The sequence below is a fragment of the Rhincodon typus genome, chromosome 1, assembly GCF_021869965.1.
Source record: "Rhincodon typus isolate 14 chromosome 1, sRhiTyp1.1, whole genome shotgun sequence".
NCBI lineage: Eukaryota > Metazoa > Chordata > Chondrichthyes > Orectolobiformes > Rhincodontidae > Rhincodon > Rhincodon typus.
Genome location: NC_063332.1, coordinates 106,616,930 through 106,630,624, shown reverse-complemented (window position 1 = coordinate 106,630,624; position 13,695 = coordinate 106,616,930). Strand labels below are relative to the sequence as shown.

The window sequence follows — 13,695 nt, the reverse complement described above, 5'->3', positions numbered from 1 at the left end:
CCCTCAATTGAAGCTGTCTTCTTCACACTTGCAAGCAGTACGTTTCATACCCTAATTACTCACTGAATGAGAGAGTTTTTTTTCCTCACTTCATTCTTGCTTCTTTTGCAGACCACTCTAAATCTGTCATGTCGTTCTTGTTCCTTTTATGAACAGAATACATTCTCCCTACCTACTGTATCCAGCCCAATCATGATTTTGAAAACCTCTATCAGATCTCCTGTTGACCACCTCCTTTCCTTGGAGGATTGTTCCAACTTCTTCAATCTGTCTTTGTAACCGAAGTTCTTCATTCCTGGAATCATTCTTGTAAGCCACTTGTCCACTCTCTCCAATGTGTTCATATCTTCCTATAATGGTACACAATACTCCAACTGAGGTCTAACAAGGGTCTTATTACGCCTTTGCTCTTGGACTCTATTCCCCTACGCAAGTATGCACCCAGGTCCTTCTGCTCCTGTACCCACTGCCACCCCCACTTTAGAATTGAACCATCTATTTTATGTGGTGTTTTAATGTTCTTACTACCACAATGCATCACCTCATACTTCCCGACATTGAAATTCATCTGCCACCCATCTGCCTGCTGTACCAAATTGTGAATGTCCTTCTGGATTTCTGTACTATCCTCCTCACAGTTTGCAGTACTTCCAAGTTTTGTGTCATCTGCAACCTTTTAAATTACCCCTGCACACCAAGATTTAGGTCATTAACATATATCAAGGAAAGCAAGTGTCTAATATGACTCCTGGGTGTTCAACTACAGACCTTTCTCCTGTCTGAAAAAGTATTGATTTACTATTGTTTTCTGTTTTCTATCACTCAATCAATTTTGTATCCATGTTGCTACTGCCCCTTTTATTCCATGGCCTAGAACTTCCCTCACAGGTCTGTTGAGTGGCACCATATCAAATGCCTTCTGAAAGTCCATGTATACCAACAGTGTTACTTTCTTCAAACCTTTTAGCTACGTCTTCAAAATCTTCAAGTTAGTCAAACATAATTTCCCCTTTAGAAATCCATGCTAAATCTTTGTAATCAATGTACCTTTTTGCCATGTAACTATTCTATCTCAAATAATTGTCTCTACATATTTCCCCACAGAAGTTAAACTGATGTGAGGTAGCTTAGTGAGAATGATTTCATGTAATGCACAGGTAGATTTTTTTGTGTTAATACCTGCTGTGTAATCTAACGTAATCAATATTCCCTTTGCAATAGGAAATGGAATTGCATGTTACTTTGAAGAAATCAGAAAAGGGGAGTCTGGGATTCACTGTGACAAAAGGGGATGCTAACTTTGGTAGCTACATACATGACATTATTCAGGACCCTGCAAAAAGTGACGGAAGGCTAAGACCTGGTGACAGATTGATAATGGTAAGCCTGATCAGAACAAACATAGCTCTTCTAAACTTGTATTAAAATAATAAGTCAAAAACAAAGTACTGTGAATGCTGGAAACCTGGAATAAAAACAGATAGTGCTGGAACTATTCAGCAAGTCAGGAAGCACCTGTGGAGGGAGAAAAACAGTAAACATTGCAAGTCCATGTCCTTTCATCAAAGTATGACCTGATGAACCTTGACTTCGAGAAGGCTTGTTGAAATCAAAACTGTAATCATGGAATTAGCAAGAAGTGAAAAGGGAAGACTTGAGAAAAGTTATTTCATTGTAGAAACACGTTGAATTTGAGGACCTGAGGCCCTGTAACAAGATCATGCCTGTTGTTAATTGATTTGGAATGAGAAACTGAATGCAAATCAGCAAAAATAATTCCAGGTAATGCCAAAGGGAAAGAACATGGAATCAGTGCAGGAAACTTGGGGAATTAAAGAATGAGAGAGAGAAACTATATGGTTGGATAGAACAAGTAGCTGAAATTTAATACTGACAAGTATAAAGAAAAGTGAGAAGCTAATCTACTGCTACTGTTGAAATAGCTCAGAAATGAAACTGAATGAAAAGCACTTTGGAATGTGTCCTAAAGTCATAAAGAGAGCTATAAAAATCTAAGTCCCTCATTCCTGTTTGGAATGTTAGTATATGCAAAATGGTGCCATGTTTGTCTCTAACACAGTAACTGCATTTTAAGTAATATATAGTATGTAATAAAAAAGAGATGTGATACTACATGTATGCAAATCAAAGCTTCATTATTAAATTTTCCAATACAGTGTTCATCGTAATAGCATCAACTCCACTTCTCCAACACAGTAGCTGTTGAACCTTTGCAGCCTTAGGTTAGAAACACCATGTTCATTTACAAGGAAATCCTGACTTCAGTGACTTCAAGTATTCCTTGCTCCTAGTTATGGGGGTATTTGTTTGTTGACAGGTTCCAAACTGTTCTCTCCCCACTTCAGAGAGGGCCCTCAACTCTCTTTCTCTGCTTTGCAATTTCTGTGTTTCTCCTCACATTTTGTGGGGCCTCCCCGTCCACCCTGCCTGCTTTTGGCTCTTCAGCCTGACATACTGCTCCTACTGCACGCTGCTCTTCCAGTCCCAAGCTGTTTCCCTCCTGTATTTGCTGGCATAAATAGTCTGTGATTAGAGGAGCAGCTCCTCTCAGATTCTGTCTCATCCACATAGAACCGTGCCTTTTCTCTCGTTGGTCACTTCCATGCTTGAATGTTACTGAGCTTTTTGGGGACATTCATAGGCAAATCTGCCTGCTGCCCCATGCACCTCAAACCCAGAAACCTGTAATTATTTATGACCGTCTGGAAAAATAGAGTCTCAATACCTAAATGTTAAGTGACTGCTGCAAGGTTTCAATCTTAAAACATGTATTTAAACAGGTTCTACAATTGCTTTCTTTAGAAAACTATTGAGACATTTATTTAATTATTGTATCTTGTCCCAGCTATGCTGTCATCTGCGGCATAGTGTCTGAACTAGTGTTGCTATGTTATGGCACACGTCCGTGTTGTTTGTTTTTAAGTAATTCAGTAATGAATGAAAAAGAAGAAACGCCCAATTTCCAAATCTTCCATCCTGCATATAGCATCATTTCTATATGTGGTCAAAATATAAATTACAACTTTCCTAATTCTTGGCAATCCTATCTGGAATGATGTATAGCTTAAACTGTTTTGCTAAAGCAAAACTGTACTGGTGGTCCTTTTAAAATGCAACAATATATTTTATAAACAACATTAATAGAATTTTTACAGATCTTTTTGATGTACTGATAATGTAAAGTACCTCTGCAATTACAGGGTAATAATTATCAGATACATTGCTTCATTCTCAGCTGAATAAAATCAGATCACAACGTTGACTTCATATGAGCAAAGCATTTTAGACAAAACAAGTCCAGGCATAGGCAGAGATACAGTAAGCATGCAACTGGGTGTAGATTTGGATGACTCATTTATTTGGAAGATGTGTCTAACGTGATAACAGCTTTAGTTCTTTTGCCACTGCTTATCATAGGTGAATGGTGTTGACATCACCAGTATGAGCCATGCAGAAGCAGTGGATTTTCTTCGATCTATCCCAGACACAGTTACTCTAGTAATTGGACGGGTTCTGGAAATACCAGAGTTTCCAATAAAGCCACATTCACTTCCAGATATCACAATGATGTGCCACAAGCAAGAACTAGGTAAATCTTTTTGAAATAGTTCAGCTTGTTATGTTTATAATAATGGTTTGAACAGTGTATAATGTAACTGTTTTTTTAAAATTTGAAATACTGTCATGTTTTTGGGACTTTTCTCCTTTCTGTCTGTCTCAGTATACTTTATAACTTGAAATAAGCCTATAATAGGGAATGTGTGCAGTTAACATCTCATAAGATTTTTGTAATTTAGATTAGCACTACTAATCTGGCTGTCTATGCATGAGTAATGTGGATTAAACAATTTTTTAAAATTTACTAAATGTTAAAATGATCACAATGAAGTGACTAAAATGGTTTTATTTAGATAAAATGAGGGACTAGGAACTATAACTTTCTTACAGGGTCTCCTGTTACAATTGTCTTGGAACTAATGTTAGAACCAAATCAAAAACTATATTTTTGTGTGTATTTATGAATTGGTGAAATCAGGTTTGCTTCCCAAGTTTAAAGCTTACATTTTTGAGAGTTTTTTAGTTGCCTTTTGTATCAGACAAGTGAATTTAGTGGAGAAAAATAAACCTGGGAAAAATTACAAATTAAAACATCAGTTTCTATTTGGTACATTGCTAAGAATCAAGAAAATAGGCAAGAGTTTTGGCATGCCTTTGATTTTTCCCATTAAATGCAGAGAGGCCCATATGGTGTCTATATGCAAAAAGTTTGGTAAATCAGAATCGGGAAACTATAAACTCAGTATGTTAATTTAATTCAGAAAGAAAGATTTGAATTCATTTCCACTTCATGACTTGTCTGGGAAATTCTTTGAGACATCTCAATGAAGTGCATTTGAAATCCAGTCACTGGAGGAGTGTAGGAAACAGAGCAGTCATTGTGTATAACCAGCTCCCACAGACTACAATGTGATAATGACCAGGTAATCTGTTTTTGTGGGTGTTTTTTGGGGTTGGGGAGATAAATATTGGTCAGGGCACCACGCAAAACTGTCCTGCTCCTCTTCTCAGGGGACAGTAAATCTGTGGAATTCTTTACCACAGAGGACTGTCAAGGCTGGATTGCTAAGTACATTCAAGGCTGAGATGGCCAGGATTATAGGGAAAGGCAGGAAGGTGGAACTGAGAATAATCAGATCAGCCATGATTTCTTTGAATGGTGGAACAGACTTGATGGGCTGAATAGCCTATTTCTACTTTTATGTCTTAAAGTCATCTTCAGATATTGATTTATGTCCGTATGAGAGGGCAGACAGGGTGTTCGTTTATCTTCTGAAAGACAACACTACTCGTGCCACAGTGTTTCCTAGTTTAGGGCACTAGGTGTTGACATTGATATTCATGTGCTCAGGTCCTGGAGTGAAACCTGAAACTCTGTGACACGGAGGCAAGAGTGCTACCAACTGAGCTGTGTCTGACACAATTAGAGTAATTTGAGGATATTGCAAAGTTGGTGAATAATGAGAGCCTAGAGGAATTTATGACACTGAACACCCTTTTAGATGCTAAACAGGCACCTAAGTATGTAACATGGCAGGTGAAAGTCTCCTAGTGTGTTTTCAGGATCAGGCTCCTCCATAGACACCCAGTACACTTGCCAATTTGTTACGCTGTGATGTAGACTATCTCAAAAAGTGCCTCATTATGTGCTAATCTCACTCAATGACTCATGCCCTTGTGTGCAGAAAAGACCCCTTACCTGTATTGTTTTAAGGGGTTCATTCATTATTTACAATTCATTTTGTCCATATCAGCTGCTGGTTAAACTCTTGTAAGTTTTAGCCAGATTCCTGAATTAATTCTGACTGTGAGAAGTAGGTTTTGCTGATACTGTGCTATTTTGCAACTTTCACATCAGCTGTACCACAAGCATGGGCAGCTCAGTAGGGCTGCGTTTAGGGTTGGGGAATGAGGGAAAGTGGCAAGATAGGCAGGAAAAGGAAGGAGCAGCTGGGTCAAGAGTGAGGGGGGAAGAAGAACACTGCATAGGAGGTTAAATCCATCACAGGTCTTTAAGGAACATTTTTGGCTGATCATTTTGGGCGACATCTAAGTCACCCCCACTTTACCAAAGAAACTTATCGCCGAGCTGTGTCCCCTCCTACAAGATTAAGTCCAACCTTGCACCAAATCACAGACAGAATACCCTGTGACCAGGAGCCTTATATTTTATGCCCAGGCTCCTTCGACACTGCAGTCAGTGACCTCAGCAGGAACTCGCTGCTGTCTGGCCATTTGGGCAGGCTTTACAGTACAGTGCTCAGAGGGTATCCAGATTTGAAATCCTGTAATGCATGCTACTTAACTTTGTCCTCATGGTGAAACAACGCTTCTGCCACCTGAACAACATGAAGAGTAGGTGCAGTGTCAATTGCCAGTGCCTCATAAGAGTGTTTCATCCAAATAATCTCTCCAATCCCTCACACCAACGTTTTCACATTCTTTATTACCATTGTTTTTACTATTGCCTCTGGTTATCTTGCTTCTGTCCAACCTTCCAAATTTCATTCACTTCACAGCAAATATAAATGTGTGTGTATTTTGCTTTTATTTGTGCTGATGGCAGGAATTTTAAAAACAAATGAATTTAAACAACTGGCAAATGTGAGAAGGTAGTTATGGTGTGTGGGAATATGATGTGTGAATTGCAGAAATATAAAGGAGATTGGAGAGCGTAAGTAGTATTAGTATAGACGTTGGACCTGTCAGCAAAGAATAAAAGCAATATTCTTATCCTTGACCATTCTGATGAGGTTATTGAACTTTTTTGTAATATTTCACCCATGTCCTTTGAGCTAAATATTTAACATTCATCTCCTATGTGATTTCATTCCGCTGGCAGTGGATGTGCTTCTGAAGTATTTTCTGTTCCTATGGCAGAAGGAACCCCCTCCTGTTCAATGTCTGCACCTTGGAACATTGGTAAAATTAAGGGGTGCCCTTTTAGTGCTTCTACCAGAAGCTTTTCTTTCAAATGTACCTATTGTTCAAAAGGCATTAGCTGCTGTTCAGTAACATCAGAGTCACAGGATTTCTTCCATTTACCTGCTGCCAGCTCCCACGTAAGAGGTGTACCACGATTGAAGAAGGCTTACATGCCTGTATCTTTTTAATGAGATCCTGACACCAACTTATCCTATAGTTTGGGTTCATATGCTCAATCCATGTAATGGCTGCAGATTTTAATTTAGATATTTAATTATGTTTGCGTTAGCATGTAGTTATTAATGGTATCTGCTTTGAAATTGATCAGAATTTAATTCAAAGATCCAGTCCAAAAATTATCCAGGATTTTACGGTGTTAAACAGTTTAATTAGTTTTCATGATCTTTGTTTGAAAGATTACATGCCAAGAACTGTGCGTACAATAGAGTATTTTTTTTATTTCAATTGCAGTGAAAAGAGTTAGGGATGCACAGTTTAAAGTTGTACATTTTCCACTTTGGCACGATAACAGTCACTCACCATATGTTTTCTGGTTTTCAGGAAAAATGAATCGCTGTTGAAAATGTGTTCTGTGGAACGTGGATTATTACAATTTGAAATGGATTAAGTAGTTTATTTCCTAATGTTAAACTGTAACTAAATAAAGCTTCTCTTTTGTACAGGCTTATCTGTGGCAGGAGGCAGTGATAGTGCATGCCAGTCAGTTTACATAAGTGGCATTACCCCAGGTTCAGCTGCTGATAAAGAAGGAAGTCTGCAACCATTGGATATTATCCATCATATTAATGGTGTTAGCACACATGGAATGACAACAAATGAGGCAAGGAGAACTCTTCAAAATGCAGGCCCCATTGTCACTTTAAAAGTCACAAGGTATCATAAATACTGTATAAATTGTATGGTTTGTATTCTTGTTGCACAGTATGGCATTGCAAAATATATAGCAATAGTTCTACAGTTCTTTTGTGTTACTTTAGTTCTGCTAATTAGCAGCATGTAGTATGCAGTTCTTTTGAATGATTGCACATTACTACTTTATTTCTATTGAACTATTTTTTAAAAAGTGCATGACATTGGACAAAACAATTAGTTCCCGTAACGTCTATTATTGCACCCATTTTCTACCGTGCTATTGTGATTGTTAAACATCTGGTTGTCAAGGGAGTAATTCAAATTATACCTAAAAAAGAAGCAAAAGTGTTTCTCTATTTTCGATCTCCTAAGATCAGTCTACAAATTTTATCTGCTCATTGCCGCCTTCTTTCCCTTTCCTCTCTGTCACCTTCCTCCTTTGCTCCTGCAGCAGGCCACAGCTGCCTTTATCAAAAGCTCACGATACCTACAGACCAGGAGGTTTACAGAATAGACTATTTGTGTCTGTGCTCGCATAACCATAGAATCATAGACACGGGGAGAATGCGCAAACTTCACACGGTTGCCCAAGGGTGGAATTGAACCTGGATCCCTGACATTGTGAGGCAGCAATGCTAACTGCTGGGCCACCATGTCATCCTGTCTGTGATTCCCATGTCTCTATCCTCCAAATGATAGACTACAATTTGTTTTGATTCACTGGGGTGAGGGGCTAGAAATTGATGCCTGCAATTCCTGAAGTTGTCACCAAAATCAAAGATTTCATAAAGTTTGCAAAGTTCCCTATTACTTGACTTTCAGGCTGAAGCTGATGGAAAGCATTAACCAAGTTTCGGTACTGAACAAGAATTGTTCTTTACTACAAGTAATTAAACTTCAGCTGCAGGTAACCAGTTATAAACTGTCAGCATGCAGTTGTATTAATTAAAACTCTCATCCCCTTTATAAACTTCCCCTTACACATACGTAGACAAACAGGATAAAAATAAGTCATTGACAGAGAGGAGAAACTGAAAAGACAGTTCAAGTCTTAATTCCCAGGTACCCTGTATTTGAGCTGATCCTTACGACTTTTCTGTTGGTCAGCACTTTGCTTCACTCGTCTTTCTTCAGATGCATCCACCGGTTAAGAGACACAAGATAGCTGTTCACATATAAAATGTCAGTTAAAAATCACTGCCTGCAATAAATCTTGGTTTTCTTCAGATTTAAAGTTAGTTTTGACCGCAAAGAATAGACAGACCACTCGTGAGCTGGGGAAGAGTTGAACACTTCTTACTTTCTATCTCTCCAACTTGTTCCCAGCCCCAAGTTTTTCAGCTACTTGGGAAACAATCATATTCTTGTTGGCAGGCAAAAGATCTCTGTCAATTATTTGATTTGATTTGATTCATTATTGTCATATGTCAGATCATACCATACAAAGTGAATTTGGGTAATAGAACAGACTGAAGAATGCAAAGCTACGACTGCAGTGAAGGTGCAGAAAGAGCAAGATCAACATCAAATTTAAAATTTGAGACATCCATTCAGAAGTCTAATAATAGTAGGGAAGAAGCTGTTCCTGAATCTGTTGTTATGTGTGTTTAAGCTTTTGTATCTTCTGCCCAACAGAAGGTGTTGGAAGAGATTATAACTGGGGCGGGAGGGGTCTTTGATTATGATGGCTGACTTACTGAGGCAGCAAGAAGTATAGAGTCAGCGGATGGAACGTTGGATTACATGATGAACTGGGCTGAGTTCACAACTTTCGGTAGTTTTTACCATCCTGGGCAGAGTAGTTGCCATACCAAGCCATGATGCATCCAGATAGGATGCTTTCTATGGTTCACCCATAAAAATTAGTATGAGTCTTTATGGGCATGCCGAATTTCCTTAGCCTTCTGAGGAAATAGATGCATTGTTGTGCTTTCTTGACTGTAGCATCAACATCAGTGGACCAGGACAGATGTTGGTGATCATTACTACACTGTTATTAACTATCTCCACCTCAGCACCATTGATGTAGATAGGGGCGTGCCCTCCACCTTGCTGCATGAAGCCCATGACCAGCTCTTTTGTTTTGCTAACATTGAGGGAGAGATTGTCCTTTACAGCATGCCACCAAGCACTCTATCACTTTCCTATATTCTGTCTCATCTTTGTTTGAGATCCGGCCTACATTGGTGGTGTTGTCAGTGAACTTGTAGATGCAGTTGGGATGGAATTTAGCCACACAGTCATACGCATATGCGGAGTATAGAAGAGGGCTGAGTACACAGCTATGCAGGGCGCCAGTGTTATGGATTATCGTGGAGGAGGTGTTATTGCCTATTATCACTGATTGCGGTCTGTGGTTCAGGAAGTCAGGAGTCCAGTTGCAGAGGGTGGTACACAGTCCTAATTCTTGGAGTTTGCAGATTGGTTTGGTTGGAATTATGGCGTTGAAGGTGGAATTGTAGTCAATAAGTAGGAGCCTGACATAAGTATCCTTGTTATCCAGATGTTCCAGGGATGAGTGTAGGGCCAGGGAGATGGTGTCTGCCTTGGACCTGTTGTGACGGTAGATGAGTTGAAAGGTAGCAAGGCAGGTTGGGAGGCTAGACTATAACTGGGACATAGATCAATCATATTCCTATTGCCAGTAAAAGCTGCATTTGTACACCCGTAGGCTCCAAATCATCTGCAACTCAAGCTTCAATTACTCTTTGTCCAACCAGTTGCTTCCACAATGCACAACATGGATGTCAGGGTTCTTGCTTTCAGAACATACTGTCACCCTTTTAAATACTGGTTTTAATGCAGCTGTTTTTCCAGTCTACAGCTTCTTTTTAAAAGAAAAACACAAAAATAAAAAGAAGTCTTTACAAAAGAAAGTTTAAAATCAGAAGAGATGCATCATTATCAGCTGAATCAAAATTTCTTTTGCACAATAACTCAGAGTGAAAAATGACCTGTTGAATGTTTTCCTGAAATGACCAAAATGATTGTGTGATTGCTCATTTCCCCACCCGCAGCTCCTCCCGTCATCTCTGTCCCACCACCCAGAACTATACATTTGTTGTGGCAAGTACGTAGTAAATCTACTTCTGCTATGCCATGTTAGATATAATTTTATTAAACACTAACAAAAAGTGAGATTAAAGTTTAGGTAAGTGTGATGATACATGAAGTAAGATGAATGTTTCTTTTGTGAATAATTTTCTCCAGTCTTAGCTTCATTTAATTTTAAGGATGTTGCTTTTTTTTTAAATTTTGCAGAGATGGAGAGCCTGTATTTGCAAAAGTAATCGAGTCTTCTGTTCAGTGCAGTGACAAGTGCATAAAGCTTAATGAATCTGTTGAAGTTAATGGTACGTTTTGAATGAAATATCTTTAAACTTCTTTGCATCTTTTATTTTTAAAATTTCAAATTTGCTCTTAGTCAATATAAAGCCACACTGAAAGGTACTTTTCAAGTATGGGAAGGTAACAACACTTTTGTAAAGAGTAATATTACTTTGAAATTCAGATTCATTTGTGTGCTGTTAGTATTGATGTTGAGGCTACTGTTTATTGTCCTTGAGAACGTGGTGGTGAGCTCCTTCTTGAGCTGCTACTGGCTATTTGTAGGTGCAACCACAATGCCATTTAGGTGGAAGTTGCAGGACTTTGACGCAGCGACACTGAAGGAACAGCTATATATTTCTGAGTCATGGTATTGCATGGGTTGGAGGGCAAATTGCCAGTTCCCATGTGTCTGCTATCCTTAACTTTCTGGTTTCTAGAGTCGTCATTTTGGGAGACGTTGTTGAAGGAACCTTTGTTTCTGCATTTAATCTGCTTTTAAACCGGAAACAGTGCCAAAGAAATTTACAAGGATGTTGCCAGGACTGAAGGGCTGAGTTATGGCAGAGGTTGGACAAACTGGGTCTTTTCTCTTTAGAGTTAGGAGACTGAGGGGCAATCTTATAGAAGTGTGTACGATCATGAGATGAATGCACTCAATCTTTTTCCCAGGGTTGGGGAATCGAAGACTAGAGGGCATCAGTTTAAGTAAGAGGGAAAAGAATACACGGGAACCTGAGGGGCAACTTTTTTACACAGAGGTGGTATGCAAATGAATGAGCTGCCTGCAGAAGTGATTAAGGCAGGTATATTAACAACATTTAAAAGGAATTTGGAGAAATACATGGACAGGAAAGACTTAGATGGATATGGGCCAAGTGCAGGGAAATGAGGTTAGCGTGGATGGACATTTTGGTTGGCATGGACCCATTTGGGCCGAAGGGCCTGTCTCCGTGCTGTAGGACTCTATGACTCTATGAACAACATTCACTCCTACCACTGGTGTTCCAGTAGTGAAGAAAACAAATGTCTAAAGGTGGTGAATGGGGTGTGTGTCTTGGATGGTTAATGTCATTGCTGAGGATAGTATCCCACCTAAAACCTATACGTGTAATGTATTGCATGTATCTTTGAACATATAATTAGTGTTATGCAAGGCCAGTAACACAATTTTGGTGGGGTTGGTTCCAAGCTGAATTTTGATCAGTTCATCAGAAGAACCGATGAACTTTTTTTTATTCTTCTGAAAATCTAGAGTAGAGGGAATGGAAGCTAGGGCAGTTGCATGCTCCTCTTGCAGGATGTGGGAGGTAAGGGTCACTGCTGGTGTCCCCTTTGACTTCACCTGCGAGAAGTGCACCCAACTCTAGCTCCGCCAAAACCGCATTAGGGAACTGGAGCTGGAGCTGGATGAACTCCGGATCATTCGGGAGGCTGAGGGGGTGATAGAGAGGAGTTATAGGGAGGTGGTCACACCCAAGGTACAGAAAAAAGGTAACTGGGTGACTGTCAGGAGAGGGAAAGGGAATAGGCAGACAGTGCAGGGATCCCCTGTGGCTGTTCCCCTCAATAATAAGTATACCATTTTGGATACTGTTGGGAGGGACGATCTACCAGGGGAAGGCCGTAGCAGACAGGTCTCTGGCACTGAGCCTGGCCCTGTGGCACAGAAGGGAAGGGGGGAGAATAGGAGAGCAATTGTAGTGGGGGATTCAATAGTAAGAGGTACAGACAGGCGGTTCTGTGGACGCAAACGAGATGAGCGGATGGTATGTTGCCTCCCGGGTGCCAAGGTCCATCATGTCTCGGATCGTGTCTTCAAGATCCTTAAGGGGGAGGGTGAGCAACCAGCAGTCATGGTATACATTGGTACCAATGACATAGGTAGAAAAAGGGCTGAGAGTGTGAAAAACAAGTACAGGGAGTTAGGTTGGAAGCTGAAGTCCAGGATAAACAGGGTAGTTGTCTCTGGATTACTAACAGTGCCACGTGATAACGAGGTAAGAAATAGGGAGAGAGTGCAGCTAAACACGTGGCTACAGGGCTGGTGTAGGAGGGAGGGCTTCCATTATGTGGATAATTAGAGCACATTCTGGGGAAGGTGGGACCTGTACAGTAAGGACGGGTTGCACCTGAACCGGAAGGGCACAAATACCCTGGGAGGGAGGTTTGCTCGAGCTATACGGGATGGTTTAAACTAGATTGGCAGGGGGTGAGGAACTGGATTTGAAATTCAGAGGATGAGGTATTCAGCCTTCCAACGAGCACAACAGGGAGTGAGGTTGTTTATAAAGAAATGCGGTCAATGGAGCGTAATTGTGGACACCGAGACGGTTTGATGTGTGTATACTTCAATGCTAGAAGTATCAGAAATAAGGCGGATAAACTTAGAGCATGGGTTGGTACTTGGAACTACGATGTTGTGGCCATTACAGAAACTTCGGTAACTCCAGGACAGGAATGGTTGTTGGAAGTTCCGGGATTTAGATGCTTTAAAAGAAATAGGGAGGGTGGAAAAAGAGGCGGGGGAGTGGCATTGCTAGTTAGGGCTAGTATAGCAGCTACTGAAAGGCAGTTCGAGAATGATATGTCTACTGAGTCAGTTTGGGTTGAGGTCCAGAACAAGAAAGGAGCAGTCACTTTGTTGGGGGTTTTTTACACACCGCCTAATTGTTGCAGAGAAGTAGAGGAGCGGATTGGGAGGCAGATACTGGAAAGGTGCAGAAGTCACAGGGTTGTAGTCATGGGTGACTTCAACTTTCCAAATATTGATTGGAAACATTTTAGTTGTAATAGTTTACATGGAGCGGATTTTGTCCAGTTCATTCAGGAAGGATTCCTGACACAGTATGTAGATAGACCAACATGAGGAGAGGCTACTTTGGATTTGGTGCTTGGCAATGAACTGGGCCAAGTGTTAGACCTGTTGGTAGGAGAGCATTTTGGCAGTAGCGATCATAACTCTGTTACTTTTACAATAGTCATGGAAAA

The 13,695-nt window shown here is 40.2% G+C and overlaps 1 protein-coding gene across 1 annotated transcript in view; it reads left to right on the top strand.

The window, feature by feature from the left end:
* The window catches only part of ptpn13 (protein tyrosine phosphatase non-receptor type 13), a 190,343-nt gene that overhangs the window by 128,215 nt on the left and 48,433 nt on the right, over window positions 1-13,695 (top strand). The window contains exons 25-28 of the mRNA XM_048604393.1: window positions 1,222-1,380; window positions 3,439-3,610; window positions 7,188-7,398; window positions 10,639-10,730. Coding sequence (XP_048460350.1) covers window positions 1,222-1,380; window positions 3,439-3,610; window positions 7,188-7,398; window positions 10,639-10,730 — 634 coding nt within the window. The remainder of the gene's footprint in view (window positions 1-1,221; window positions 1,381-3,438; window positions 3,611-7,187; window positions 7,399-10,638; window positions 10,731-13,695) is intronic.